A 27,543-nucleotide genomic window follows, 5' to 3' on the forward strand; every position below is an offset into this window, starting at 1 on the left:
AATGGGAACCGTATTGAATATTTTATTTTTTCTTACTTTACATTCTTTCATGTATACAAGTAGCTAAAAGTGTTAAAAGAGAAAGAAAAAAAGATTCAGTCTATGTATTTTATAATGAAATATCTCATGCCGATAGCTTGACATGTTTCTACACCAATTTGAAAATCAACCAGGCAGGGATTATCCTATTTTTGTTACATATCTATGTTGCCTTTCTTTTTTCTTGATCTTTTTCTATGCTGCCAGTTTTTACTTTAATCCTAGCATGTTACCTTCTGCTACTGAGAGGAGGAAGAAGCCTAATAGATCATCTCTGCCCACTGCATTGTTCTGTTCCCATGAATCTCCAAGCCCTTTGAAACAAGAGTAGTGCTTTAATTGACAATTGCGCATATCCAGTGGAAGTATTTGAATGACTAAGAGATGAAACTTAGAAATGAGAAAATGTGGTTTCTGTATGAGTGGCTTAACATGAAAATTTAAAAAAATATTAAGTTCTGCTGAATATCTTGTTTAATGTTAACTTGTCTTGCCATAACTCACAGCCAAACCTGTGAATTAGATTAGTGGTTTTTTCACTTTGTCCAGTAGCTTATTCCACTTATTTATGTGTTCATGTGAGATGTCCAGCATTTGCAAAATGAATTGCTAGTAACTACCGTTTAACAGACATTTATAAGGAAGAACTTGAATGTGAAACTCTTGTTTGACAGCCAATTCCAAGTTGATTGGCAAGGTTGTAAATAAGCTTCTTATGAAGTTGGAAATGCTTATCAGATAGTCATCTAAAAATATCCTGACAGAGAAGGAAACAAATACTAGGACGGGTTCAAGTTCTTTTAATCCTGTGAATTTATTTTGAGGTCAGATCTTTTCTTACTCAGAGATGCTGTGAGACATACAGATGTCTTCTAAGGTGCCACCTTGGAAATAGTTTTTATTTTTGCAACCTTTTTTTACAGGGACATTTATAGGAAAACAAGAGTCTGTTTCTTAGGAGTTTACTGCTTTTATTCTTTATTTGAATAATATTCCTTAAAATCAGAGTAATCTCTGAAGCAACCACTTCGGATGTTAGCAAAGGAGATTTTTACCAGAGCAGGGAGCACACAGAGAGCCATGGATCCAGTGAAATATGGTCCTGTTTTTTTTCTCTTTTTAGAAATGAAGAATAAAAATGAGCTATCAGCACAGTGATAAATTATATCATATTAAATTATACTGAAAGCGAAAGGGTACTGAATTGTTGATTTAAAAGTTCTTTTAAAGAAAAGTCTCAAAAAACAAAAACAAAAAAAAAAGAAAAGTCTCAAATGGTAGATGGTAGTAATGAACATGCCTTCTAGGGCCAGGCTGCTAAGGTTCAGATCACTGCTCCTCCACCCCTTGACTTAATAACTGTCCAGCTGTGGGTACAGCAATCAGCTGTCCTGATTGCACCTTGCCTCATCTGTAAAACTGAGATGATCTATATAGTACCTTGCCCACAGGATTATTGTGAAAACTGAAATGAGTATATTCCAAGTGCTTAGAACCAGTGCCTGCGACATTGTCACTGAAAATTGTAGCATAAGGTGTTTGTAAAACTTTTTTTGTGGTTTTACAACCTGGTTTGATCCTAGGCAAGATAAAGCTAAATTAAAGTTGTTTATGCTTGCTTGATTTTAAATTTTTATCATCTTAGTTCAAAATGTGTCATACTGTGTTATTGGGGTATATCTATTTCCAATGTTTGTTAGCCTTAATTTGCAGCGATGTCTTGTAATTAATATACCGTTCCTTCATAGACACACACTAACACGTTGGCTCTTTGTTGTATATATTTATGAAGACACACAATTGGATATGATATATATAGAAGCCCTTTGTCTCTTAAATAAAATTACTTTGGCTGAGATCACTTAACTAAATAGATGCCAGTCTAGTACCAAAAAGCTCTAAGTATAGTTGTCTTTAATTAGTTATCAAAGTCACCTTAGTAATTAATGCAGATTAATTAATACTGCCCTACTTTGGGTACCTATCATTTTCTTTAATTCATAACGTGTGACCTATAGTTCCTAACTACAAAGGCCCATGCCTCTTGGTGATTTGGGGTATTTGGCATATGCAGAGCTGCACCTGTACTTCGGAGGAAGAGAGGGCTGCTGTACTCCGTACTGATGCCAGCTTGTCCCCTGGCTGTCTCAGGGGACAGAGTCACACACAGGCCAGCAGCCCAGAGTGTTCAGAATGCCTCCTCCTCTCGTTGTTTGAATGAAAAACATGCTTCCCCCCACTCAACAAATGTACTACCTCTTCTGTTTTTTAATTTTGTAGGGTGGGAGCAGAGAATTGCCTTGATGAGGGAATAGCCCTAGGCAGAGATCTGTGTTCTGGGCTGGGTGTTTGGGAGACGGAGGTGAAAATCCCTCTGGTTCCATGAGGTGAAACGGGCCAGCATCCACTTGGGTTGGCAGAGAGGAAGAGTCCTGGAGAAGAGTCAGGGGCACAGGGAAGTAGTGCTGGAGATTGATCAACTTTGTCCTTGATGCAATTTTCCCCAAAATTTCAGCTGCTAAGAATAATTTGACTTGGTTTATCAGTTTATACTGCTAGTGTGAAGACACAAGGTCTGACATAGACAAATTCTGATCTGTCTCCCCATACAGACTCACTGGCTCATTCCAGTGTCTTCCCATCTACTTCTAAACCTTTGTGGACTTAGTTCTCACAGAACTTACCTCTTTTCAGGATTTTTGCAGTATCCTGTATTTTTTATGTGAATAGATCAATTTCATATCTGACTGAAAACCATGTGTGGTGTGCATTGTGGAAAACAAGAATGAGGTTCTGTATCACCTGCTCACAGAGCTGCTATTGCAAGCCTCGTTTGTAAACTAACGTTTCACTGTTTTTGTAAAACAGTGTTTCAGTTAACAGTTTGGAAGACCTATCCTTGTTGAACCCTGCAAGGCTGTCTCGAAGAAAAGAGCCTTGATCTGAATGTGGACAGTGGTTAGGGAATGGAGAAGATGTGAAGACCTCAGAATGTCAAGGTTCAGCTGGAAAATGAGCTCACCCCCTTAGGTAGTTGCTAGAACATTGTCACGATGGTGAGAATGAAGAGATTCTGCAACTCCTGAAGAAAGTGCTAGAGGCTTTTAATTGATTACATAAAAGCGTCCCAAACAGGAGATGGAGCATTTCCTGTCTTGAGGAATTCGCCTGCAGTAGAGCAAGCTGCTTTCCATTCCAGCCACGGGAGTTTCATATCTACTGAAAGAAATCATAAATTTCTTCTCTTCTTTGTAGTTTTTCTGTGTCTTAGTCAGATGTTTCCATGCACAGTTTAGGTTTTGCTCTTCATACTCTGACCTTGAAATGTAAGGAAGGAAACTTCTCCTTTTTTCCCATCTAGATTCTTCTGCTGGGCCAATAATTAGATTGTCATAAAACAGATTCACAGGGGAAAAATACAATTTCATACATATAGGAACTCATAAAAATAGGCAACTCAAAGAAGTGACTAGGCAGGATACTTTTATACCTTTAAGACAAAGAGATAGTAAATTTATGAAGAATTAACAAGATTGAGAAGTTTAGGCTTGGGATAGCAAATTAATGAAGAAGTAACAAGTGTTGTTTGTACAGCCTTCTCAGCCCTGAATTTCTTCTCTCTGGTGGTAAGGATGCCTTCTCTGCCCAGGGGAGGGTGCCATTCCCTAGGGAATTTATCTCCCACTTTCAAGGGGACAGAGGAGGTGTCCTTCTTACACCAGCTGTTTCTTACATAACTTTAATTCAAAATAAGATCCCATAGTAGCATATTTTGAGGTGGACTGCCTTGAACCCCATCCTGATGTAAGCAGTGGTTTTCCTAGTAGTAATTAGGAAAAAAACTAGTTTCAGCTCCTGTCAAGCAAGAAAAAGATAGGAGGGGAGAATTCACAGGAAATATAAATAACTTAAATGTATAGAGAAATGTACTTTCCTAAAGGGAATAATTAACTGAAACTATGCTAGAAGCCATTTTTAACAGTGGGAATGGCAGAGAGCCAGCAGCCAATCAAATCCTGGATTGCGGCACATCCACTGTAGCCTTCCCCAGGAGCTGCTAGTCGATGTGAACATTGGCACAGCATCGCAGAGGGTAGTTCACTGCTTCTGTTGAGGGAACATACCCTCCGACTATAGAAATTTATTCTACGGGTACATTTTCACATACAAGGCATGACATGCACATGGCAGCATGGTTCGTAGTTGCGGAAAACTGGCCATCTGCCAGGGAGTTCCATGAATTACCGCACATCCACGCAGTGGACCCCAACACCATCATAGAAATACGAACTCCTCGTGCAGTGACATGGAGAAACCTGCTCCGCTGGTAAATAAAAAGTGCAGAGTGCTACCTGTGTATGGAAAGGGCTAAGCCAGTGAGTGGGCTGCCAGGCTTCAAGATGAGGTGAGAGTCCTGGAACTCCATTGCTTCAAAGCACGTTGTCAGCAGATGCCTGCCCTCTGTGTTCCCTTGTTAAGAGGACCCACTTCTACTAGTAATTCTGGTTTGACATTTTTTTGTTGTTGGGCAGAAAACTTCACGTGGTTGAGTAGTCAGTATAACTTGTTAGTTCTTAAAAGAGCGACCAAATTCTCATTATTATCTCTGTATGCTCGTGTATGTCCAGTGAAGATGATTTCAAGATCATGTAAAGTAAAACTCATGTTTTTATTACTTCTTATGTATTTCAGGGACAGACGTTTGCTTCAGCCTGCTCAGGTGTGTGACATTCTGAAGGGTATCATTTTGGTGATCTGCTATTTTATGATGCACTACGTTGACTACTCCATGATGTATCACCTGATAAGGGGGCAGTCAGTCATCAAGCTCTACATCATCTACAATATGCTTGAGGTGAGTGAAGGCCCTCCTGTACCTGCACAGTCAGCCTAGCCTCCCAACTGCACAGACTTGGTCAAGGCGCAGACTTTGAACCCAATGATACAGAACACTCACCCAACAACTCTAGTATTGGTACAGAATCTGATGCAGATTCTGATTAGGTAGTTCTGGACTGAGACTTTGACATTCTCGTCCTCATGAGAGGTACCTGCTGCTGGTCCTTGGTCCCCAGGGCATGATGCGTCCTCAAGTAGGAGAGAAAGTTACCTGCTGTCTAGAGACTTTTTAGTTAGTACCCCCTTGAGAATGTAAGTTATCATATGGTGGGGAAATTTGTTTGCATATTCATTGGAAACCCATGTATACATCTTACTAAAACTTTAAAAATTATGAAAAAAATGTTAGGATTGTATATACATTTGCTACAATAGATTTACATTTAAAATGCTTTGGAATTTTTACATAGAGCAAGTAAACATAAGTTTCTCAGTTTCTCCAAGTACTTAATTTTTTTTTTTAAAGATTTTATTTATTTATTGGAGAGAGAGAGACAGAGATAGCGAGAGAGAGCATGAGTGGGGAGGAGGAGGAGGAGAAGCAGGCTCAATCCTAGGACCCTGGAGATCATGACCTGAGCCAAAGGCAGACGCTTAACCAATTGAGCCATCCAGGCACCCCAATATTGTTAATGCAATATATTTCACTTTAAAGTAGTCAACATGTGAGAATCTGCTTTCATACAAAAAATAAGCAGCTACACACACAAAAAACATGCTTTGCTATATAGGCAGAATGTTAATCAGTTCTTAAAATAGTTACTCTAGGTTATATAATAAAACTTTTGAGATTCACGTGCATTTTTCTCTATTACTTTTTAGGGATACAAATAAGGTCTGCTTATCTTTTAACTTAGCTGGGAAAGGATTTTTCCTAATGAGTGGGCAGAAGGAGGGATGTAGGGGTCTCCTGGCCTTTCTGCTTTGAGGCTATATTGCTGTGGTAGGTGAGGGCTTTCCATCTCTTCACAGAAGCCATGGAACTTGGCCATCCCAGTTACTCCTAAATTCATTGACCAACATGTTTTAAAACCATACCCCAGCTTCCTGATTCTAGACTCATTGCCTTTGCTCTTGCTCTGCCCCTCTACCCCCAAGTAGGATGCACCGCATAGGATGCAGACGGTGTGGGTGACGTGTGCGAGGTAGAGTAGTTATCCTCTCACAGAGAAGCCTGGGGCTCATCTCACTCCTTCTGTAGCCTACCAGTCTCCTTCACTGCCTTCCCTCTTAAGGTATTGCAGGTGATGCAAGCTTCTCCCTACCCCCACATGTAATGCATGTACACCCTAGTTTACAAAGCCCTCTACAGGATGGCCTCAACACTGTTATTAGAGAATAAGCCTCAAGGAAAAGGGTCCACAAATTGCTGATCAGAATGGCTAAAATGCATATTCACTTTGCAGACTATACTTGTTGATGTAGTTTTGGCATAGTGGAGATAAACCATCTCTGACCAAACCCCACTTCTACTTACTGACTCACTGCCCTGGACATGGGTACTAGTTACCGAGTGTCTCTAACTCTTCCTGTTTGATCTGTGAATTCAAGTGCTAGGGGAATTGTGAGCGTGCGGTGAAGCAGTGTATAGGCGGGGCTTAGCACAGTACTATACATGTGTTGGGTGCTCCCTAAACCGTGGGTCACTATTATGCCTGCATTTGACAAACATTTAATCGAAATTTACTGTGTGCCAAGCACTGCCTTAGGCCCTGAAGATCCAGAGGTGAGCAAAGCCTGTTCTTAAGGAGCTTATATTTTGCAGGTGGAAAAGAGACTGTAAACCAGGAGGTATTTGGAAGTGATAAATACCATAATGCAAAAGAACAGGGTGATGGATTAGAGACTGAGGGAGCCAGAGATTGATGGCCTGGGTGTGGATGTAACATTCTAGCCGAAGCCTGGATAATACATACTCTCCTTTCTTTTTTATGTGCGTCTTTTTTTCATCATACTCTATTCATGGAGATCGATACCTGAAAATGTCTTTTGGAAGTAAATCCGCAGATTATATACTTTGTGATTAATCCAAAACAAATTACAGTTATACCTGTCTACAAATATTAGGTGCAAATACAGTGGGTCAAATGATGTATTTGTCTTAAAAGACTTAAGTTCAAATCCTGAATCTGAATTTAAAGAATTAAAATCAGAAAGACTATGATTTTGATGTGCCTCTCCCTTTTCTTTTTGCCTCTATGTAATACTCTTCTTGTTATAAATATATAGCTAATTAGACAAAGTCTAATTCAAATAATGCAAGATTTTGAGCACTCACTTTGTGTCAGAGAATAGAGATCCCTGCTCTTTTGTGGCTTGCCTTACAGTGGGATTTAAAAAGTCAGAGCTCCAGTATTTTTGAGTTGCATCTGAGTTTGAGTAACATATTTAGGTGGAATGTTAAAAAACACTTTTCAGAAAAAGAAAAACATTTTTCCAATAATTTTTGTCCTTAGGTAGCAGATCGTCTGTTTTCATCATTTGGACAAGATATATTAGATGCTCTCTATTGGACAGCAACAGAACCTAAAGAAAGAAAAAGAGCCCATATCGGAGTGATCCCTCACTTTTTCATGGCTGTTCTCTATGTCTGTATCCTTTAGAATTACTGGAAATTTCAAGTCAGTACATGTTCTACATTATTGTATTTGGCTAGCTATTTCTCAAATTTAAAGATGTATGTGAATATGTGTGTGTGTGTGTGTGTGTGTGTGTGTGTCCTGAAGATTAATGTGAATGTGTGCTTTCTTTTAATAAATTAGTTATAGTAGTTATTGTGAATTAAAGAGCCTCATGTATGTTTGATCCCTTTAACCGGTAGAAAACAGTTCTAGTCTCAGTGTGACTGAGTATATGGAAGAACTTGAGAAGCTAGGTTTGTATTTATACATACTTTATAGAGATCCACATAACTTTCATGCCCATACTGATATTGTTTGGAAGTTACCTTTAAGCCTTTGAATTTTTTGTTAAAACCTAGGACTTAAAATGTATGTGGTTCATCTAGAGGTAAAATTTGAAATTGTTCAGGGAGGAATTTTGGAAGTTTTATCTCCTCTGCTCCCCACACCGCTTCTTAAAGCTTTTCTTTTGAAAAGTTAAAGGCTTTACTATATAAACTGTTTGTATGTGTGTATGTAGCCATCTGTGTATCTGTACACACACATGCATAGCTACACTTAAGTTCCATATGGGGTCCAGACTCATTCACAGGAATGTGTACTGTCCCTGAATTTGTCATACCTGAAAACACTGGGTTAATACTTGGAAAGTTAAGGAGCTCAGTGGGAAGATTTCTGTAAGCATAAAAGTTTCTTCTAAGTATGTGGAGCAAAACAGTATTCTCATTTAAATAAACTATTCTATGTGTAATATGAATATAATTCTGCAGCTTGTGAATATCTTCAAAAATGACATCTAAAGAAGAATCTCAATTATCAGACATTTCTTGTCATCTTACATCCGTACCCCAACCCCCTACAGAACTGTAGAAGCCAGTTGATTCCAGACTTCTACTTTGTGTTCTTTTCTATTTTAGAATGTAAATCAGCTAAGTCTCTTTTTTCTTCAGTATTTACCATAGTTTATTCCACTTATTAGAAACTTAAATTTTGAGGGCCTGTTTCCCACATCTTTTGCCAAATGCCAGAAGTCCAGAAAGAACAAATACCCATCTTCCAGGACTCACAGTCTAAGTGAATAGATGCCCAGAGGCTCATTTCTGCTTTTGTTTCGAATGGGTCCCATACATCTTATCTGTCAGATTTGTATCAACTATAGCTAACAAGATAATAAAACACTAACGCAAGACTGGATTTAGAAATTTATTCTAAATTCTAAATTATTCACTTTCTAAATTGTTTAGTTTCATCTACTAATATGAAAACAGACAAGCTTTTTCCTTGACATCATTCACTGCTAGTTTTGCATGCAATTCTTATCATGGTTCAAGCAACAACTCTCAATGTGGCTTTTAACTCACACAACAAGTCACTGCTTACCATCATGATGTCTAATAATGTAAGTATGAGATTTTATTTTATATTTTTGAGGTTATATGGGCACTTTAATGGCAATATTGTGGATGAACAAAATTATTTTTTAAATGTTACTTACTGTCCAGGAAGTTTTATATGTATCTTGTCCATTTTTAAACTGTTACAGTGATAAAGGTGATATTTTTGTTTACTCTTTCAGTTTGTTGAAATTAAAGGAAGTGTTTTCAAGAAGTTTGAAAAGAACAATCTTTTTCAGATGTCGAATAGTGGTACGTACACTTAGCTTCTACATGCAGCTTTATGCAGTATGGTTTTACAGTTCATTCCGAATCTCCGTGTCACATTTCCTCTGGGCTACTGCTTCTTTGACTTAGCTGTGCTTTCTCTTACTCCCTTAACATCTTCACCAGGTTTTCTTATTATCATGGTTATTGTAATCTCAAAATATTTCCATATGACAGTTGTATAGCACCATACCATTCTTTCAGAGCTTGTTATTAATCCAAAAATTTCTTCGTAGCAGATAATATTCCATTTTGTAGATGTAGAAACTAACACACAGAGAACATAATTTGACTTCCGCAAGGTCACCCACATAGATGTCAAGAACAGAGTCATGACTCTAAAGCTCAGATTGTCTCTCTGTGCTCAGCTTTTTTATTTATGCCTTACTGGCTCCTTGCTAACCCTAAGAAGAGTGAAAGCACAACATCTACCCCTGGAAACATTATCTTTCATGGTTACAAAAATCAAAGCAGCGTAATGTCTTTATTCTCAAAGTATAGCCTGTGGAACCCTGGAGGGCCATCCCTGAGACCCTGCAGTGAAGTTCACAAAGTCAAGATCATTTCATGAGAATATGAAGACATAATTTCTCTCTCACCATGTTGACATTTGTACCGTGGTGGAAAACAGGGGTGAAAGAGTCCTGATGAGATACCAGTACCCACCTCCCAGAGTGGCTGCTCCCGTAGTCTGCCACTGACAGACACTAGCAGGGGTACTAACTGACTGGTGTTCTCATGCTTTGATGGGAAATATTACATTTGCCCTGGTAGGTTCTTATACAGTTAAATGTTTGCCTGTTCTGTAACTTAGCAGTGAGAACACATTTTCACCAAAGACTTGTACTAGAAATATGGGAGCTTTATTCATAGCAGCCAAAAACTGGAAATAACCCAGTGTCTGTCAGTAAGAGAGCAGATAAACAAATGGTATAGCCATGCTGTGAAACACTACTCAGCTATTTAAACAGAAAAAAGCACTGATATGTTCAACCATATACAAAACTGGAATTTCCATACCTGAATTGAGACATAAATGCCTTACCACTATAACACCATCTTATATATAAAATAGTAATGTTTATTTTGCAGACATTTATATATAATTATACTTTCATCATGTTCTGACTAAAAAGTTGTACATGAGCTATATTATATTATTTATATATAGTACAGTATAATTTAATTTTTTTTCAGATATTAAGGAACGATTCACGAATTATGTGCTTTTGCTAATAGTGTGTCTAAGAAACATGGAGCAGTTTTCTTGGAATCCAGGTACGTAACTCTTAGTAGATACAGTGCCTTCTAATTTTACTCTTGAACCAAAAATCATTCTGAATATTGCAGAGAACTTCAAAAACTTGAGCTGCTCCGCTCCTAGGGTGTTGGAGATACCTGTTTGGGTAGAAGGGATTGAGCATGTTCCCTGTGGTGTGGTGGGTGGTGGGTGGAATGTCTCACCCTGTGAGGTAGTCTTTGGCTCATCATTTCCCGTAAACCTCACAGCGTCTCTAGACCTGTGTACTCCGTGGGTGAGTGGATGCTGCTGAATTCTGCAGCTTCTTTGTTTCTTTTCTTAACTGTAGTGTCCTGGGGTTATCTAAATACACTTGGCTTTTTTTCATTTTCACGGTTCGCCAGAAGAACTTTTGTTCTTTCTTAACATTTGTCTTTTACTCATTTACTGCCTCTTAATTAGCATTTAAATAAGGATAAATTGAAAAAAAAAATGATATAAGAAAGTACATTTGGGGGAGGAGTCAAGATGGCAGAGAAGTAGCAGGCTGAGACTACATCAGGTAGCAGGAGATCAGCTAGATAGCTTATTTAAACATTGCAAACACCTACAAATCCAATGGGAGATCGAAGAGAAGAAGAACAGCAATTCTAGAAACAGAAAATCAACCACTTTCTGAAAGGTAGGACTGGCAGAGAAGTGAATCCAAAGCGACGGGAAGATAGACCGCGCCGGGAGGGACCGGATCCGGCAAGCGGCGGAACAACAGAGCACAAAATCAGGACTTTTAAAAGTCTGTTCCACTGAGGGACATTGCTCCAGAGCCTAAACCGGCGTGAAGCCCCCATGGGGTCAGCGGGGCGCCAGGTCCCGCAGGGTCACAGAAGGATCAGGGGTGTCAGAGTGTCGCAGAGCTTGCAGGTACTAGAACGGGGAAGCCGGCTACAGAGACAGAGGTGAGGAGTGAGCTCTCAGCTCGGGGTTACCTTGAACCGGTCGCAGATTGGGTGAACTCAGAGCGTGGCGGAAGGCCGGGGATACGGGAGTGATTGGGCGCTATTCTCTGGGAGTGCACTGAGGAATGGGGCCCCAGGCTCTTGGCTCCTCCGGACCGGTGACTGGGAGGCTGCCAATTTCATTCCTGTCCTCCAGAACTCTGCAGAAAGCATTCAGGGAACAAAAGCTCCTGAAAGCGAACCCAAGCAGATTACTTAGCCTGGCCCCTGGTAAGGGTGGTGCAATTCTGCCTCGGGCAAAGACACTTGAGAATCACTACAGCAGGCCCCTCCCCCAGAAGATCAACAAGAAATCCAGCCAGGACCAAGTTCGCCTACCAAGGAGAGCAGGTCCAATACCAAGGACAGCAGCGGAATTCCAGAGAAGGAGAAAGGAAAGCACGGAACTCATAGCTTTCTCCCCATGATTCTTTAGTCTTGTGGTTAATTTAATTTTTTTTTCAATTTTTTTTTCTTCTTATGTGAAATTTTTTTAACTTTTATCCTTATCTTTTTTAACGTTTTTTTAACTAGTTTATCTAATATATATATATTTTTTCTTTTTTATATTTTTTCTTTGTTTTCTTTTTTTTTTCTGAACCTCTTTTTATTCCCTTTCTCCCCAGCCACGATTTGGGATCTCTTCTGATTTGGTTAAAGTGCATTTTCCTGGGGTCTTTGCCACCCTTTTAGTATTTTACTTGCTCCTTCATATACTCTTATCTGGACAAAATGACAAGGCGGAAAAATTCACCACAAAAAAAAGAAAGAGAGGCAGTACCGAAGGCTAGGGACCTAATCAATACAGACATTGGTAATATGTCAGATCTAGAGTTCATAATGACGATTCTCAAGGTTCTAGCCAGGCTCGAAAAAGGCATGGAAGATATTAGAGAAACCCTCTCTAGAGATATAAAAGCCCTTTCTGGAGAAATAAAAGAACTAAAATCTAACCAAGTTGAAATCAAAATAGCTATTAATGAGGTGCAATAAAAAATGGAGGTTCTCACTGCTAGGATAAATGAGGCAGAAGAAAGAATTAGTGATATAGAAGACCAAATGACAGAGAATAAAGAAGCTGAGCAAAAGAGGGACAAACAGTTACTGGACCACGAGGAGAGAATTTGAGAGATTAGATAAATTTACAATGCTAATGGGCATCAGGAGATAAAACGAAACAACATTAGAATAATTGGGATTCCAGAAGAAGAAGAAAGAGGGGAGCAGAAGGTATATTGGAGAAAATTATTGATGAGAATTTTCCTAATATGGCAAAGGGAACAAACATCAAAATCCAGGAGGTGCAGAGAACCCCCCTCAAAATCAACAAGAATAGGTCCACACCCTGTCACCTAATAATAAAATTTACAAGTCTTAGTGACTAAGAGAAAATCCTGAAAGCAGTCCAGGAAAAGAAGTCTGTAATTTACAATGGTAAAAATATTAGATTGGCAGCAGACTTATCCACAGAGACCTGGCAGGCCAGAAAGAGCTGGCATAATATATTCAGAGCACTAAATGAGAAAAACATGCAGCCAAAAATACTATATCCAGCTAGACTATCATTGAAAAATAGAAGGAGAGATAAAAAGCTTCCAGGACAAACAAAAACTGAAAGAATTTGGAAACACCAAACCAGCTCTACAGGAAATATTGAAAGGGATCCTCTAAGCAAAGAGAGAGCCTAAAAGTAGTAGATCAGAAAGGTACAGAGACAATATACAGTAACAGTCACCTTACAGGCAATATAATGGCACTAAATTCATATCTCTCAATAGTTACCCTGAATGTTAATGGGCTAAATGCCCCAATCAAAAGACACAGGGTATCAGAATGGATAAAAAAAAAAAAACCCATCTATATGTTGCCTACAAGAAACTCATTTTAGACCCGAAGACACCTCCAGATTTAAACTGAGGGGGTGGAAAAAAATTTACAATGCTAATGGGCATCAGGAGAAAGCTGGGGTGGCAATCCTTATATCAGATCAATTAGATTTTAAGCCAAAGACTATAATAAGAGATGAGGAAGGACACTATATCAAACTCAAAGGGTCTGTCCAACAAGAAGATCTAACAATTTTAAATATCTATGCCCCTAACGTGGGAGCAGCCAACTATATCAACCAATTAATAATAAAATCAAAGAAACACATCAATAATAATACAATAATAGTAGGGGACTTGAACACTCCCCTCACTGAAATGGACAGATCATCCAAGCAAAAGATCAACAAAGAAATAAAGGCCTTAAATGACACACTGGACCAGATGGACATCACAGATATATTCAGAACATTTCATCCCAAAGAAACAGAATACACATTCTTCTCTCGTGCACATGGAACATTCTCCAGAATAGATCACATCCTGGGTCCTAAATCAGGTCTCAACCGGTATCAAAAGATTGGGATCATTCCCTGCATATTTTCAGACCACAATGCTCTGAAGCTAGAACTCAGTCACAAGAGGAAATTTGGAAAGAACCCAAATACATGGAGACTAAACAGCATCCTTCTAAAGAATGAATGGGTCAACCAGGAAATTAAAGAAGAATTGAAAAAATTCATGGAAACAAATGATAATGAAAACACAACGGTTCAAAATCTGTGGGACACAGCAAAGGCAGTCCTGAGAGGAAAATACATAGCGGTACAAGCCTTTCTCAAGAAATAAGAAAGGTCTCAAGTATATAATCTAACTCTACACCTAAAGGAGCTGGAGAAAGAACAAGAAAGAAACCCTAAACCCAGCAGGAGAAGAGAAATCATAAAGATCAGAGCAGAAATCAATGAAATAGAAACCAAAAAAACAATAGAACAAATCAACAAAACTAGGAGCTGTTTCTTTGAAAGAATTAATAAGATTGATAACCCCCTGGCCAGACTTATCAAAAAGAAAAGAGAAAGGACCCAAATAAATAAAATCATGAAAGAAAGAGGAGAGATCACAACTAACACCAAAGAAATAAAAACAATTATAAGAACATACTATGAGCAACTCTACGCCAACAAATTTGACAATCTGGAAGAAATGGATGCATTCCTAGAGATATATAAAGTACCACAACTGAACCAGGAAGAAATAGAAAACCTGAACAGGCCCATAACCAGTAAGGAGATTGACACAGTCATCAAAAATCTCCCAACAAACAAAAGCCCAGGGCCAGACGGCTTCCCAGGAGAGTTCTACCAAACATTTAAAGAAGAACTAATTCCTATTCTCCTGAAACTGTTCCCAAAAAATAGAAATAGAAGGAAAACTTCCAAACTTATTTTATGAGGCCAGCATCACCTTGATCCCAAAACCAGACAAGGATCCCATCAAAAAAGAGAACTACAGACCAATATCCTTGATGGACACAGATGCGAAAATTCTCGCCAAAATACTAGCCAATAGGATTCAACAGTACATTAAAAGGATTATTCACCACCACCAAGTGGGATTTATTCCAGGACTACAAGGTTGGTTCAACATCCACAAATCAATCATTGTGATACAACACATTAATAAAAGAAAGAACAAGAACCATATGATACTCTCAATAGATGCTGAAAAAGCATTTGACAAAGTACAGCATCAAAACTCTTCAAAGTGTAGGGATAGAGGACACATACCTCAGTATTATCAAAGCTATCTATGAAAAACCTACTGCAAATATCATTCTCAATGGAGAAAAACTGAAAGCTTTTCCGCTACGGTCAGGAACACGGCAGGGATGTCTCTTATCACCACTGCGATTCAACATAATACTAAAAATCCTAGCCTCAGCAATCAGACAACAAAAGGAAATTAAAGGCATCCAAATTGGCAAAGAAGAAGTCAAACTATCACTCTTTGCAGATGATATGATACTATATGTGAAAAACCCAAAAGACTCCACTCCCAAACTGCTAGAACTTGTCCAGGAATTCAGTAAAGTGTCAGGATATAAAATCAATGCACAAAAATCAGTTGCATTTCTGTACACCAACAACAAGACAGAAGAAAGAGAAATTAAGGAGTCAAACCCATTTACAATTGCACCCAAAACTGTAAGATAGCTAGGAATAAACCTAACCAAAGAGGCTAGGAATCTATACGCAGAAAATTATAAAGTACTCATGAAAGAAATTGAGGAAGACACGAAGAAATGGAAAAATGTTCCATGCTCATGGATTAGAAGAATAAATATTGTGAAAATGTCTGTGCTACCTAAAGCAATCTACACATTTAATGCAATCCCTATCAAAATACCATCCATTTTTTTCAAAGAAATGGAACAAATAATCCTCAAATTTATATGGAACCAGAAAAGACCTCGAATAGCAAAAGGAATGTTGAAAAAGAAAGCCAAAGTTGGAGGCATCACAATTACGGACTTCAAGCTCTATTACAAAGCTGTCATCATCAGGACAGCATGGTACTGGCAGAAAAACAGACACATAGATCAACGGAACAGAATGGAGAGCCCAGAAATAGACCCTCAACTCTATGGTCAACTAATCTTCGACAAAGCAGGAAAGAATGTCCAATGGAAAAAAGACAGCCTCTTCAATAAATGGTGCTGGGAAAATTGGACAGCCACATGCAGAAAAATGAAATTGGACCATTTCCTTACACCGTACACGAAAATAGACTCAAAATGGATGAAGGACCTCAATGTGAGAAAGGAATCCATCAAAATCCTGAAGGAGAACACAGGCAGCAACCTCTTCGACCTCAGCCACAGCAACATCTTCCTAGGAACATCGGCAAAGGCAAGGGAAGCAAGGGCAAAAATGAACGATTGGGACTTCATCAAGATCAAAAGCTTTTGCACAGCAAAGGAAACAGTTAACAAAACCAAAAGACAACTGACAGAATGGGAGACGATATTTGCAAACGACATATCAGATAAAGGGCTAGTGTCCAAAATCTATAAGGAACTTAGCAAACTCAACACCCAAAGTACAAATAATCCAATCAAGAAATGGGCAGAAGACATGAACAGACATTTCTGCAAAGAACACATCCAGATGGCCAACAGACACATGAAAAAGTGCTCCACGTCACTCGGCATCAGGGAAATACAAATCAAAACCACAATGAGCTATCACCTCACACCAGTCAGAATGGCTAAAATAAGTCAGGAAATGACAGATGCTGGCGAGGATGCAGAGAAAGGGGAACCCTCCTACACTGGTGGTGGGAATGCAAGCTGGTGCAACCACTCTGGAAAACAGCATGGAGGTTTCTCAAAAAGTTCAAAATAGAGCTACCCTATGACCCAGCAATTGCACTACTGGTTATTTACCCTGAAGATACAAACGTAGTGATCCGAAGGGGCACGTGCACCTGAATGTTTATAACAGCAGTGTCTACAGTAGCCAAACTATGGAAAGAACCTAGGTGTCCATCAACAGATGAATGGATAAAGAAGAGGTGGTATATATACACAATGGAATACTATGCAGCCATCAAAAATGAAATCTTGCCATTTGCGACGACGTGGATGGAACTAGAGGGTATCATGCTTAGTGAAATAAGTCAATCGGAGAAAGACAACTATCATATGATCTCCCTGATATGAGGAAGTGGAGATGCAACATGGGGGTTTAGGGGGGTAGGAGAAGAAAAAATGAAACAAGAAGGGATTGGGGGGAGACAAACCATAAGTGACTCTTAATCTCACAAAACAACCTGAGGGTTGCTTGGGGGAGGGGGGGTTGGGAGAGTGGGAGTGGGGTTATGGACATTGGGGAGGGTATGTGCTATGGTAAGTGCTGGCGATTCACAGACCTGTACCCCTGGGATAAAAATACATTATATGTTTATAAAAAAATAAAAATAAAAAAAATTTTTTAAAAGACAGTACATTTTGTTACTTACACATTTTTAAATCAAGGCTGACAGGAAGTTGTTAAGATTCTATGAATTTTCATTATCCATTCACTTAGTAGACATTTCCATAAAGCCAGGCACTGTAGCACACGTACAGAGTCCTAAGATAGACACAGGACTCCCAGTCTGATAGTGGAAATCTGCAGGTAATTACAACACAGTCTGGCAATGCTGAGTGAGGTTGGTGGGACATGGTCATGTCTTGTGTAATTGAGAGTTTTTTCATGTCTTTCATTTTTATGCAACCTCTTTCTTTAGGACCGAGATTATACTTTGCATTTTATTTATTACCCTCAATGCCATGCACATTCCAGGCTTTTAATAACGTCTTCATTTATTTTGATTCTTTGCTAGCTGCCAGAAACAGATGTTAAATGAGATATGTGATCTTGGAAATATATTTCCAGAAGTTATTTCCCAGTTAATTCATAGTGATAAAGGAGGGAAGGAGATTATTCTGTTGACTTCAGCACATGTCCCTACTAGCTATTTACTGTCATAATAGGCAGCTATCAAATTAAAGGATTTTATGATAAGCCTGGTTAATTAGCCGTCCTACCAGTGTGCCGGCTCCATGAAGGAGGCTGGGGGCTCTGTTCACCTCTTTGTCCTGCCCCTCAAAAGTTTAGCACAGAGGAAATACAGAATAAAGAGCTGTTGAATGAATTATCCTTTAATTTGATAAAATATAGCTCTTATGATAATTAATTGAATGCTATTTTTGTCTCTGTTATCATTTATTAACAACATTATAGTTAAGCTCTGGAGATTTCAGATTTCTATGGCAGCCTGTGATATTATGGTTTAAGATGTTCTATTTGTATTAAGAGATTTAATTGTCTCCTTTTCCCTATCCGTTCTAGATCACCTCTGGGTGTTGTTTCCAGATGTGTGTATGGTGATTGCATCAGAAACTGCTGTGGATATTGTAAAACATGCCTTTATCACCAAGTTCAATGACATTACCGCAGATGTATGTATTTTAATAAGCAAGCAATTCAGTGTTTAATGTTGACTTTGGTGAAAACTGGTACAGCCACTCTAGAAAACAGTATGGAGGTTCCTCAAAAGGTTAAAAATAGAAGTACCCTATGACCCAGCTATTGCACTAGTAGGTATTTATCCAGATGATACAAAAGTACTGATTTGAAGGGGCACATGCACCCCAATGTTCATAGCAGCTTTATCAGTAATAGCCAAATTAGGGAAAGAGCCACAAATGTCCATCAACTGATAAATGAATAAAGAAGATGCGCACACATGCACACATCAAAAAGAATGAAATCTTTCAGTGACAATGGATGGAAGTAGAGTGTGTTATGCTAAGCAAGACAAGTCAGAGGAAGACATACCATATGATTTCACTCATGTGGAATTTAAGAAACAAAGCAGTTGAACATAGGGGAAGGGAAGGAAAAATAAGAAACCGAGAGGAAGGTAAACTGAGGGTTGCTAGAGGGGATGTCGGTGGGGGATGGGATAAGTGAGTGATGGGTATTAAAGAGGGCACTGTTGGGATGAGCACTGGGTGTTATATGTAAGTGACAAATCACTAAATTCTGCTCCTGAAACTAATACTAGAGTATGTGTTAACTAACTTGAATTTAAATTAAAAAAAACAAAAAATAATAATTATGAAAGTAATATTAATGTAAAAAGTAATATTAATTAAGTAATGTTGACTTCTGCTTAATATTATAAAGATAAAAATAATAATTATGAAAGTAATATTAATGTAAAAAGTAATATTAATTAAGTAATGTTGACTTCTGCTTAATATTATAAAGATGTAAAATAAAGCTAGGTTTATTCCATTTATTAAGATAAGAGTACTACTTTGAAGTTAGAATTATAGTTTTAAATTTTTTAAAAATTGTTGTACTACAGATGTTATTTAAATACTGAACAGTCCTGGTTCCATACTTTCTTGTGGAAGTATAGTTTGGGTAATAGTTCAGATCTGAGTAGAGTGTCACTAACTCAGTATATGTGCTGCCGAAGCGAGCACGAGTGTCACTAACTCAGAATCATGATAAATTGTTAATACTATCGTAGTCTGTGTACTTAAAAAACTTCTAAAAATCACATTGTTTCTTCTTAAGAATAGAGTATCAAACCTTTTCTCTCTGGCTAGATTTTTTAATTATTTTGTATTTAAAAATTGATTTTTTTTTTCTGTGATTATAGATTTCTGAAAAGTTGTAGAAGATAAGAGCCGTATATTTTTTGGTGAAAACATTCAGGAGATTTGCTTTATGTTTCAAACAGCGTTCTGTGGAGTTCCCACAAATAGATGTGTGCTGTAGGCCCATTGTACACAAAGCACGGAAGTTCTCAGTGCCTTCCCCATTCCTACCTCAGCCCCAAAATGAATATTCACTTGGACTGTTTCCTAGATTTTATTTGGGTTGTACTTTGTCTTACTGTGGTACTATTTCAAAAAGCATAGATTTCAAATCTAATATGGTTGCAATTGCTAAAATATGCTTTGATTAAGAGTTTCTGAATGCTTTAATAAACTTAAATAAGATTTTGCACTCTCTTGTAAAACAATGGTCAAGTAATTTCACTGTTGACTCTCTTGGTTTCCTCAGTACAAAATGGTTGGCTTTCCATGGGATCATTTTCTCATTATCTGAAGGCAAAATTAATAAATTTGATTCAAGTACTTAGTGCAGTTTTTGTGAAATGACAGTTTCCAGTGCCTTTGTAAATGTTACGTAACTCTTTGAACCCAGTTTTACATCTTGCTTAGCATCCATTGTTTGAATGATATATCATTATTGTAATAATAATTTTTTAAACTGTGCTTTTAAAATTTAAAAATTATTTTATACATATTATACTACTTAAAATAACCACTCTTCCCCAGATTCTAAACTCTCAGGATCATAATCATTGACTGTTTATCCCTCTTTGAAAAAAAATCTTCAAAAAGCTTGTGAACGTAACAGTTGGGGCTGAAGTGTTTTACCTTTACTGTAGGAAAACAGAGAAGCACTATCCAGATGTCTGCTTGGCCATCAGCAACTTTTCCCTGGTTAATTATTAAACATTTTCATCTACGAAGTCAATTAAGTCTTTGTACATTATACTGCACTATATCACTTAATATTTCACTTTTATTTGTCTTTAGGTCTACAGTGAATATAGAGCCAGCCTTGCTTTTGACCTTGTTAGCAGTCGACAGAAAAATGTGAGCATTATATTGAATACATAGTCCAAAATTACCTGAACAATGGTTTAATTTAGCGTGGAATATTGGTTAAGGGAAAGTTGCATAAACTGCAACTTCCTACTTATCTCTGTTCTCGACACTATGTTTGTAACTTAGTAAAATAATGACAGTACTTATTATTAAATAAGGTGGGATTTCTGAAGCATATTAACTGTTATACAACTTTGGATTTAGAACTTCTTAATGAACATTTAGATTTCCACATTTTGCTCAATTACATAATAGTCGCCGGGTTCTCTTTTTGTGCATAGCTTCACCCATTGAGAACATCTGCTGGTGGTAAGTGGAAGTGAACTTTTTCGATGCCGTAAACCCTTCTCTCCTTTCTCTGTGCAGGCATATACTGATTACAGTGACTCTGTGGCACGGAGGATGGGGTTCATCCCTCTCCCACTGGCTGTTCTAGTAAGTACATACTTTTTTCGCTTTTCTACAGTGAGATAGCTGTTATGATAAAGTATTAACAAATGGATTATCAAGAAGTTTATTACAGACGGACCTGATACAAAAACTAAAGGTAAATGACTTGGAAGGAAATTTTAAGTTATGCTATTATTCTTTTGGATTTTGAGCTGTGCAACAGATGAGTAATTTTAACAGATTTTATGTAATGGCTTTCCTAGTAATGAGAGTACTCATTTTTGCTTATTCATTTGGCAGAGATCTTTCTTTTTGAATGGAAATTTCTAGTGAAGGCATTGGTGCGACCACTGTAGCATGTATTAGCAGAAGTATAAGAAGTCTATCCAACATTTCTAAAAGGCAGTTTGACAGTATTATGCTTTGATGCAGTACTTGGAGTTCTAGGAATTTGTCCTAAGAAAATAGTTATAAAAAGCACACGATGATTTATAGGCAAGATTATGCATCACAGTGGTATTTATAATAGTAGAAATTTGAAAGTCATGAAATAGGTTAAATAAATTTTGGTATGCTCAAAGACATAGTCTCTATCCATTATAATCCTTTTTACAATTTTTCCAGAGTTTTTACAATGAAAATTTTTACTGTTATACTCAGAAAAAATATGTATACATATTAAATATTAGCACTAGTTATTATTAGTATTAGTATTATTAGTATTAAATCAATCCAAAAAATAGTCACCAACTTTGAATATTTAAATGAATTGCTCAGAACAGCCTTGCAAAAAGTTACTAGCCACATCAGGCCGTAATAATGTTTGTTAATTAAGATTTGCTGGCTGTACCTGTATTTGATTATGTTCCTCATTGGCAACCTAGTCTCACATCAAAACAAATGCAACCGTCTTTTAGTCAAAGGACATCTAGAGTTCTCATGTAGATGCATTGTCATGGAAGCCAACTAACATGTATAAAGAAGTTGTAAATGATACCAACTGTATTTAGCCCAGCTTGCCTGACCTTTTTTTTTTATTATTCTTTTTTTTTTTAAGATTTTATTTATGTATTTGACAGAGAGAGAGATCACAAGCAGACAGAGATAGAGAGGGGAAGCAGGCTCCCTGCTGAGCAGAGAGCCTGATGCGGGCCTCGATCCCAGGACCCTGAGATCATGACCTGAGCTGAAGGCAGAGGCTTAACCCACTGAGCCACCCAGGTGCCCTTGCCTGACCTTTTTTAAAGGCTGGGAGATTAGTAGATTTAATGTTACGTAAATTTCATTGTGACTCTCCAGACAACCACATCCTTAATGTTTTCAATTCTATTAGTAATTTGTTTGTTATATAATAATATAGCTTTCTTTTTCTGGGAAAAGGAGCTCCTAGAATTTTGGAAAAACAAAATATTTTAAAGAGTAAAATTGTTAAAACAATTGATAAAATGTTAAATCTTTCTACATTTGTTACCTACAACTGGAAACATGATACATATACTATAAGGATAAACCTAGGTTGCCTGACCAAGTTTTTATTTTTAAAGGATTGGTTAAATGATTAGATTTAAATATGGCCCTGCTTTGCCAAATAATAACTAGTAGTAATTTATTTGCCAGAAAACTCTATTCATAATTAGTATGGATTTTCTAATTTAGTATTTTTTACATTTTTCTCTAGCCTTTGTTTTATTCCTTAAATGAGTTTTTATGATTGTTGTACCAAAAGATTTAAGTTTAGCTAATAATTGATTAGTGAAATGCTTCTGGAGAACCTCCCGCATTTTCAGAGGGGATCATGCAGTTAGGCAGTGATCCAGCATGTTTGTTCCTGTAACACTTTTCTCGCAGAGCTCCAAAGTAACTTTGTAGCTTTGGCAGCCATCTAGGAGCCTTGAGAATACTCCGAGGCCTCTTTAAGGCCCACAAGTGGCAATGTTTCTCCCTTAAATGAAATCATATCCAGGAAAAGTGAAAGAAATGATGTATTAAGGTCTCATGGAAATTAAGCTTTGGACATATGTACCTTAAAATTACTTAATAACATATTAGATAAAAATGAAATCATTTAAGCCTTGAATGCAGCAGTTGGCTTGCCTTTCATATTCATCAGTAAAATCCTAGAGCCACATTAACTTCCATCACAAATACTTGTACAGAGGGTCATATCCGCATTAGAGCCTGTGACAGAGACAGGGACTTCCGTATCAGTCGTCTTGTAGTGGACCTGTAGTGAGCATGTGACAGTTTCCTTGATCTCTACCCAGTTATTCTTTTACTAAAAGCATTTGTAAAATATGGTTTAAAATGTGTCTTTTGGTATTTATTTAAGACATCCTAGTGGAGTTCCACTTGATAATAGCAACATTGCTGGATAAGGCCCGTTATTTTCCCAGACTTTCCATTTCCACGTAGCAGCCCCCCTAGACCTTGAGATGCTGACACATTATTGAGCCGAACCTGTAATGTATAAATATTTTCCAGTGACAGACCCACAAGATTTATTCAGCACACTTCCAGGGGCAATGCTGTGATATTACTCATTTTTTTTTTTTAAACACTACAAAGCTCCTAAGGCTCCCTTTTCTCTCTATTCCCCGTAAGTCACTGTGGGTTCCTAAAAACAGTCAAGGAAAGACAAAGCAACTAAGAAAATAGTTATAAAAAGCACACGATGATTTATAGGCAAGATTATGCATCACAGTGGTATTTATAATAGTAGAAATTTGAAAGTCATGAAATAGGTTAAATAAATTTTGGTATGCTCAAAGACATAGTCTCTATCCATTATAATCCTTTTTACAATTTTTCCAGAGTTTTTACAATGAAAATTTTTACTGTTATACTCAGAAAAAATATGTATACATATTAAATATAATAAACATAATAAAGGAAGTGTTCACTATGTGGTTTTAGCTCTGATGGGCACACATGCAGCAAGATGGATTTATTTGTATTTTCCAGAGTGATTTTTCATTTTAAAAAATCAGCTGATTTGCATCTCTGTGGAGTACAACTAATGTGTTATTCATGAACCTAGATAGACTCCTTGACTTCAGAGAGTCAGCAAGCAGCTGAACGTGACATTCACCACAGGAATCCTAAATTTGCCTAAACAAATCCAAGTCTACCACAGAAGTTTTCATAAGCAGCCAGATGTTCATACACATTGAAAAACCTAGGACTGCTTGCTTGGATTTAGACAAAGCCCACAGGAGTATAACTAAAATGTTGAAATCAGCATGGAGAAGTCTTTATTTAAATATTAACTAATAACTCTGTGGTTGTATGTTTTGTTTGTGTGTTTTTTGTTTGTTTTGATTTGTTTCTGGCTAGCTCATCAGAGTTGTAACAAGCTCAATTAAAGTGCAAGGAATCCTGTCTTATGCCTGTGTCATACTCTTCTATTTGGGGTAAGATTAACTATTCTTGAATATGTTTTTGGCTGTACAATAAAGGATATATGCAAGATATAATGGAAATTAATTGCAACCAAATCACCCTCCACCAATTCTCACTGACCCAGGGCTCCCTTAACAACACATACCTCCAGATGTGTTCATGACTTGGTGAGAGTCAATGAAATATGCTGCTGTTTGATACTAGTATTAAGAGCACTTTAGATTTTATTTTAATCTTCAGCAGAATCAGTTAAAGCTCTTTCTGCTAGGATTTCAGTTGCATTCCTATTTCCTTTCACAATAAAATCTGCTATTACAATCAGACATTTTCCTATGTTTAAAAACACCTTTAACTCAGTGAATCCATGGGGCTTTCCCCAACGAGGTTTTGCTCAGGTTCTAGGAGTCAGGTTGCCCCCCTTGCCATCAGGCCTCTGTCCCTGCATTGTCTCCCAAGCCACGTCATCAGTACCTTGATTGGTGGCTGTAGTTTGACACTGAGCACTTGGGAAATTGTGTTGAGGCAGGGAGTCCAGGGCCTTGATTTCTTCTAAAACCTGCCCCTTCATACTACAGGGACTGACTCACAGATTCCAGAGCTCAAGGAACCACACACCTCTCTCAGTTTGACATTTAGAACCATGAGATCCTGCTTCTCTGGTGCAGATGCTCACATAGCGCTCCAAAGTTCTTGGCCTTGTGCTTTGCTCATCAGGGGCTGTTGCTATAATTGCTCTCATCTTTATTTAATAAAATATTCTTGTGTTTTTCCTTTGACCTAAACTAGGAAGTAAAGGATGTGTATGCAACATTGAAAAACTTTTGTTAGTTACAGTTGTGTGTGTGTAATTCACCAAAGTGGACATGCTTTAATCTGAATGACTGAAAATTCACATCCCCTCCCCCCACACCTCATCCCTGTTCCCCTTGATAGTCCAGGGAGGCCCAACTGCTCACCAACCTTTCTACTCCACTCATTTCTCCTTACTACTTTATATCAAGGTAGTGCCCAAATTATCCTCCCCTCCTTCAAAATCTTTCCCAGACCGCCTTGTCCTTGAAGCCTCCTTTATTCTCTGACCTCACCATCCCAGGACTCTCTCTTGAGTGTGGACAAGTCAGAATTCAGTTGGGCCTTCTGTCACACAGTGCTGGACTCTCTCCCCACTGCGCCAAGTTCCACTACTTTCCCCCCCAGACTTGCCATGGCCGACCTGCAGGAGGAAGACCAGTGGCCTCTGTCCTCCTCCTGAGGCCAGCACGCCTCAGTGAGCATTTGCTAGGCACCAGGTTCTGGTCCCGAGGCAAGACCAAGGCCATGCCTTTGTGGCACTGAAGTTCTAGTGGAAAAATAGACAACAACTAGAAAAGCAAATCTCTGTAAGGTGACAGTTTGTAGTAATTATCAGAAAGAAAATAGGGTAGTGTAAGGAGATGGAGAACAGCTAAAATACCTGCCTTCCAGCCCCTCTGGTGAGCTGGTGTTCAGTGGAGACCAGATGGAGAGAGAGCAAACGTGCAGACACCTGGGAGGATAGCAGATCCGGCAGGGGTGACATAAGACAGGCCTGACAGGAGCAGCAGCAGAGAGCCTGGCGGCCAGAGCACAGTGGTCTAGACCAAACGTTGCAGAGGGGACTCGGCAGCCCTCGGTAGGGCTCAGGTTCTGGCTGAGGGAAGGAGGAAACCCTTGAGGCTTTCAAGCAGAAGAGGGCTAGGTCCAGCTGGCTTCCGGCCAGGACCACTCTGGCGGCTGTGTGGAGAATGGCCTGGAGCGTGGCAAGAGAAGAAGCAGACCTCAGGCCAAGTCAGGAAGCAGTTACGGGTCTCCTGGGGACAGGGGACTATGGCGGCCACTCCAGTGGTAGCAGTTGGAGTGCTAATACTTTTGTCAGCTGGTGCATATGTTGAAAGTAGAGCCAGACAGGACTTGCGGGTGAATGATGGGATGTGAGGTGTAAGGGAACCAAAGGAATCAAGTGTGATTGCAGGGTTTGAGACCCAGGGAATGAGGGTAATGGAATTGCCATTCTGTGATAGGGAAGCCTATGAGAAATACAGGCAGTTTTGATTTTGTGGGGTTTTCTTTCAAGTTTTGGAAGGTTGGATTGGAATCAAGAGTTCAGGCTTGGCTTTAGTAAGTTTGAAATCCTGTTAGAGATCCCCAAGGCAGGGTGGGGAAAGCAAGGAAGGTATGAGTAAGGAGTTCAGAGCATAGTTGGGTCTGAGGGTAAATTGGGGAGTGTTTTGCACATGAAAACCCTTAGGGTCATGGATCCATGTGAGGTCCTCCTGGATATTTGCTTTCTTAGCTCCTGGAGGGGAGAATCTAGGGGCAGTGAAGGAACCTGTTTGTTTCTTTCTTTGACCTCCCTTCCAGGCCCCTCCTTAGCCTCGCCCCCATTGATTCACAGTTTCCTGTCATTGCCAGGATCTCACCTCAGCCATAGAGACAGCAGCCGCCTCTTCATTCACAGTAACACTGGCAGTGGGGTCCGGGGTGTCATTTTAGGTCCCCCATACATGGGAAGATACCAACATATGAAGGATATTTTTTCAGAATTTTTTTGCCAGATTTGTATCAGATACCTTAAAATGTCATATACATTTTGGCCCCAGAAATTCCACTTCTGTCATAGCTATCTACACAGTTATCTTAAGGAAATACAGATTTAACCTAAGTTTTCCTAATTAGAAACTTTTAAATAGAAACAAAATACTGGAGATAACCCAAATACCCAGAAATTTAGGGCATTAGCAGGCTTTGTTATATGATAACTCAAACAGTGAAATATTATATTAAAATAATGTCCCTGAGGAACATTTAACTGGTAGGGCAAATATTCATAATAATATATTGTTATGTAAAACAATAATAACATTTAATAAAATGGCAAAATTGGTTGACGTTGCTGTATGCCAGGTACTATTCTGAGCACTAACTGGAATAATCTCTGGATTTGTGGCTAAGAAACGCACTCAGGTCCACACAGGGTCTAAGCAGTGAGTCAGGATTTGAGCTCGAACACTTGGCATCCAGAATCTGCCCTGGCCCCGAACTCCAGCCCCTACTGCTTTGTAAAATAGACCCCATTCCTAAATAGTGGGAAAAGTACAGGTTAGTATAAACTCATCATAAAAACGACCAAAACATAGTATATCAAATGTCACAGTGAGTAACGCTGGACTCTGGGATTAGAAGTTATTTTTTGTTTGTCTGCATTTACAAAA

The 27,543-nt window shown here is 38.5% G+C and overlaps 1 protein-coding gene across 1 annotated transcript in view; it reads left to right on the top strand.

The window, feature by feature from the left end:
- The window catches only part of TAPT1 (transmembrane anterior posterior transformation 1), a 65,489-nt gene that overhangs the window by 33,590 nt on the left and 4,356 nt on the right, over positions 1-27,543 (top strand). The window contains exons 4-12 of the mRNA XM_045996837.1: positions 4,732-4,894; positions 7,395-7,530; positions 8,861-8,958; positions 9,136-9,205; positions 10,418-10,498; positions 18,180-18,289; positions 20,453-20,512; positions 20,891-20,959; positions 24,248-24,324. Coding sequence (XP_045852793.1) covers positions 4,732-4,894; positions 7,395-7,530; positions 8,861-8,958; positions 9,136-9,205; positions 10,418-10,498; positions 18,180-18,289; positions 20,453-20,512; positions 20,891-20,959; positions 24,248-24,324 — 864 coding nt within the window. The remainder of the gene's footprint in view (positions 1-4,731; positions 4,895-7,394; positions 7,531-8,860; positions 8,959-9,135; positions 9,206-10,417; positions 10,499-18,179; positions 18,290-20,452; positions 20,513-20,890; positions 20,960-24,247; positions 24,325-27,543) is intronic.

This window comes from Meles meles, chromosome 2 (genome assembly GCF_922984935.1).
Source record: "Meles meles chromosome 2, mMelMel3.1 paternal haplotype, whole genome shotgun sequence".
Classification (NCBI taxonomy): Eukaryota; Metazoa; Chordata; class Mammalia; order Carnivora; family Mustelidae; genus Meles; species Meles meles.